The sequence below is a fragment of the Scylla paramamosain genome, chromosome 20, assembly GCF_035594125.1.
Source record: "Scylla paramamosain isolate STU-SP2022 chromosome 20, ASM3559412v1, whole genome shotgun sequence".
NCBI lineage: Eukaryota > Metazoa > Arthropoda > Malacostraca > Decapoda > Portunidae > Scylla > Scylla paramamosain.
This window is the reverse complement of record NC_087170.1, coordinates 10,271,240-10,273,994: the sequence shown is the minus strand read 5'-3', so window position 1 is coordinate 10,273,994 and position 2,755 is coordinate 10,271,240. Positions and strand designations below refer to the sequence as shown.

The 2,755-nt window shown below is 38.5% G+C and overlaps 1 protein-coding gene across 3 annotated transcripts in view; it reads left to right on the top strand.

Moving 5' to 3' along the window:
• The window catches only part of LOC135110291 (RAB6A-GEF complex partner protein 2-like), a 12,429-nt gene extending 10,108 nt beyond the window's left edge, over positions 1-2,321 (top strand). For all 3 annotated transcript variants that reach the window (XM_064022473.1, XM_064022471.1, XM_064022472.1), the window contains 2 exons: positions 1-51; positions 644-2,321. The exon at positions 1-51 is cut by the window's left edge and continues 127 nt beyond it. In XM_064022473.1, coding sequence (XP_063878543.1) covers positions 1-51; positions 644-867 — 275 coding nt within the window. In that variant the 3' untranslated portion in view covers positions 868-2,321. The remainder of the gene's footprint in view (positions 52-643) is intronic.
• The last annotated feature ends 434 nt before the right edge of the window (positions 2,322-2,755 follow it).

The following is a 2,755-nucleotide window of genomic DNA, read 5'->3' as shown; positions in this document are numbered from 1 at the left end:
TGCTGCTTCCCATTCCACTGCACATCACTCCCACTTTCACAACAGATCTGGGTGAGTCAGTGGTTATAGAAGTGTGATCACTGAAATCATAGGCCTCATGCTTTCTTTTGATAATGGAGAAGAAAAAAGGAGAATTCCATCCCATATATGTAAATATATTCTCTCCAACTCTTCATTCTGAACTCTTTGCTTCTGCAGACTAAGAGAGTACTGGACCCAGACTTGATCACCAAATTTAAATAATATGTATTAGCCAGTCTGGACAGTCAGTTCATTAAGACTGTCATGAGCAAAGCATGTTGAATATGATGGCTGTGTACTGCTTCAGAAGTCAAATTTGATCTCCTTTGGATCATAAAATTCAGCTTCAAGGAACATATCTATACTTTTTTTTTAATTACTACTATCTCTTGTTAATGGCTTCAGTCACCATATGAAGTTTTAAAATGCCTCACAAGGACATCAACAGCTGAGGAGTATATATACTGTGGCCATCCAGAAGTCACAATTCATCTTCCTTCTTCAGGGAGTTCATTGATGAAACATTGTCAAGAGATTTATATAGATACACCATACAGAGGCATAGACACATTGCACATACCCAACATGTGGGTCACTCCTCAGACCACCTCTTCCTCTACAGTGAGTCTTCAGTGGCACCTACACTTTGAATTTGTGACCAGTGTGACCGAAGTCAAGGGACCATCACCATTGGCCAGCAGCAAGGATCAGTTGGAGTGGCGTGCTCCAACCTCTCTGGACATTGAAACTATGGTGTGGGATTTGCCCATCACCATCCTCCCTACCACCCCCAGCCAGGTAGCTCAGGCCATCTGTATGCCAGCCCAGCACACACTGCCACTCTGAGCTCCATGGCCTGTAGTCAAGGATTCATTGTGTAGCCATGCTGGAAATATGAAGCATTTTCTCTCTCTCTCTCTCTCTCTCTCTCTCTCTCTCTCTCTCTCTCTCTCTCTCTCTCTCTCTCTCTCTCTCTCTCTCTCTCTCTCTCTCTCTCTCTCTCTCTCTCTCTCTCTCTCTCTCTCTCTCTCTCTCTCTCTCTCTCTCTCTCTCTCTCTCTCTCTCTCTCTCTCTCTCTCTCTCTCTCTCTCTCTCTCTCTCTCTCTCTCTCTCTCTCTCTACTGACCAAGATTTATGGGTAAACTGAACCTTGAACTAACACTTGTCAGTGTAAATTTACAGTTTTGGAATAATTTATCAGAAATTGTGAAGATGTGTACTACATCAGCCAAGCAACTGATACTTCCCAGCAAAGATAATTTAGTGCAGGGTACTGTCTGAAGACTGCTGGTTAGCTGCAAATGGTGAAACATCAGAGTTTGACAAAAGCATTCCATTGTCACTTAGTCACTATTATACTTTTCAGCCTAGAATTTTGAATTTTCCTGCAGTCTTCCAGTTGAGAGAATTATGGAGCCAAAAACTATGTAATGCATCTAATTGCATTCATTGTAGGAAAACTCATTTCAATATAGTATTTGGTATGGCAGGAATCATGTTAGTAATTTAAAAAAAAATAGTATTCTTCAAACAATGTTTCTAGTATTTGAAAGTTACATTGTTCAAACTCATTGGCATCATGTCTGACAATACTGGTTGAATCAAGTGAAGTGTTGGGAGGAGTGAAGAAAATTGGTCTTGTCAGTTTGGTGGAGGGAAGGGCAGGGAGCAAGTAAATCTGTCTCATCATTGACATACAAAGACAGAATTTCTATTTTTATCTTAACTGAAATTTTGGCTACAGTTGGTCCTTGGAATGTAAGCTAATTCCCTTAAATGAAAGAAGTAAGCTGTTTAAATTAACTACCATAAGTTTTCAATTAAAGAAATATGAAAAATTCTTGCAACAGTAAAATAATTAAAAATTTTATTATTTCAAATTATTTAATGAACAGATCTAAAGTAATATTCAGCACATTTCTGGGATATTTGGCTCACATTTGCCATAGATTGTTTCTAGATCAGGGATGACAAACCTTTCTGAGAGGCTGTGCCAGTATTGGCAATAGTAGTCCAATGTGTTGGTGTTAACTCAGAAGAGTAATATTTCTCCCATTGCACCATCCTTTGTACCCAGAAAGATTAAGTATGAATGCAAAAAAATTATTTGAAGACCCAAGTGATGCTAAGCAGTCTTGATGCATCCATTTCTTTGTTATGATTGAGACAGAAAAATATGCCAACATTTTTCCCTCATGTCTCACTTGGCACACTTCATAAGTAAGTCATCTCTGGTCTAAATTTTAGACAAAGTATTTTATTATGACAGTATTTCTTTGAAAAATAAATATATTGTTATATATTTATTTTTTTTTCCTGTGATATAGGGATTTGGAATATATGTAAATTTCTTGTCACCTAAATGGGAATGAATTTTACTAAACAAGAAAGATATTTTTTCTTGTGCGTCATCACGTGTAGTGACAGAATGAGAAAGACTGTGGCCAGGTGGTCAGCATACAGGTGTGGTGAAACAAGGTTCCTTCATTAAAGCCTTGCCAGTAGTACAGATTTTCACCAAGTGTTTTAAAAGTACACTCATGTGTTGCCTAAACACCTGAACTTCACCGGGTGGTGTGACCATTCAGGTTTTGCTATAAACACATTCATCTGTGTTTGCAGAAACAGACCTGAAGGGCATGGCAGAGATTGTAGAATCCAAGAAGTTCAACTCCTTGAGAGAGTTACCTTCAGTGCTTGGTGAGATTTGATGCAAGATGGAACTAAAATTATG